Genomic DNA, 1,322 nt, shown 5'->3' with positions numbered 1-1,322 from the left:
ACACACACACACACACACTGCGAGACACGGACTATCAACAGCAACAGCAGGGCGCAGAGTAGCGTTGAATGAACTATCCTACCTACCCTGGCGAGTTCTCCGACGACCGTGCCGTCTACGAGGACGAGGCGGACGAGGAGGTGCTGCCGTGGATCGTGTGGTTCTGCGAGATGAAGAGCAATGAGTTCTTCTGCGTCGTTGACCGCGACTTCATTGACGACGAGTTCAACCTCACCGGCCTCTCGTCGATGGTCTCCTTTTACCACTACGCCCTCGACATCATCCTCGATCTCGAGACGCACAACAGCGCCCGCCTCACGGAGGAGCAGCTGCGCCTCGTGGAGTCGTCGGCGGAGACGCTCTACGGCCTCATCCACGCCCGCTTCATCACGACGCCGCGGGGGCTTAAGCTGATGGAGGAGAAATTCGTTGAGGGTGAGTTCGGCCGCTGCCCGCGCGTCTTCTGCGGTGGGCAGGCGGTGCTGCCGGTGGGGCAGAGCGACGTTGTGCGGGAGAGCTCCGTGAAGCTCTTCTGCCCAAAGTGTCAGGACATATACTACCCGCGCTCGTCACGCCACCGCACGCTCGACGGCGCGTTCTGGGGGACAACGTTTCCGCACCTCTTCATGATGCAGCTGCGGGAGAACGGGAAGATTGTTTCAAAGCCGAGGCAGCACTACGTGCCACGCATCTACGGCTTCCGGCTGCGCGACAAGGATGCGGAGGAGGAGCCACTGAAGAAGCAGCAGGGAGAGGAAGAAGAAGAGGAGGACGAAGAGCCCAATTGCGGTGGCAATAACAACAACAATGAGAATGAGGAAGTGACAGCCCCGGCGGGGGCGGCGGCGTCTGGGCAGCGGTGTTGGGCAGGCAGTGCGGGATAGCGGCCTCCACCCGTTGAGGAAGCCAACGTCACGCCGGGCCGTACACCTCCAAACGCGTGGTGGGCATGTGGAACTGCAATGAACGGGAGTGGCCCCCCCACACGGTGGTGGCGACAGTGCTCCTGCTGACGAGTGAGTAAGGAAGCAATAGAGGCGGTGGATAAAGAAAAAAAAGCTGATAAGAGTGCTAATGTTCCTCACACGCTGTCTCCACCCCAGTCAGATAAACACACACCCACACAAGCACATAAGAAACTGCTTCACCATGCACGAAGACATATATATATATATATATATATATGCGCAGAGAACATGCATATGTGTTTTTGTATTTATATATTTGTGTGTCACTCCTCTCTACGAGGCGTGAAGTGGTAGGATTACGCAAATGCACAAAGGTAGTAGAGAACGGAATGAAGGAGGCGCAAAAAAAAAAAA

General features: G+C 56.6%; 1 protein-coding gene across 1 annotated transcript; it reads left to right on the top strand.

Annotated features, from left to right (window-relative positions):
- Positions 1-68: 68 nt before the first annotated feature.
- DQ04_15791020 (putative dynein heavy chain) lies at positions 69-884 on the top strand (the record flags this gene model as incomplete). The annotated part of the gene is made up of 1 exon (XM_009317369.1): positions 69-884. The coding sequence occupies one exon, from the start codon at positions 69-71 to the stop codon at positions 882-884; it is 816 nt and encodes a 271-aa protein (XP_009315644.1).
- Positions 885-1,322: the final 438 nt, after the last annotated feature.

The sequence above is a fragment of the Trypanosoma grayi genome, assembly GCF_000691245.1.
Source record: "Trypanosoma grayi strain ANR4 Tgr_1579_V1, whole genome shotgun sequence".
In the NCBI taxonomy this organism is placed as follows: Eukaryota; Euglenozoa; class Kinetoplastea; order Trypanosomatida; family Trypanosomatidae; genus Trypanosoma; species Trypanosoma grayi.
Note: the sequence above shows the minus strand (reverse complement) of the source record. Positions and strands in the feature narration are given on the sequence as shown.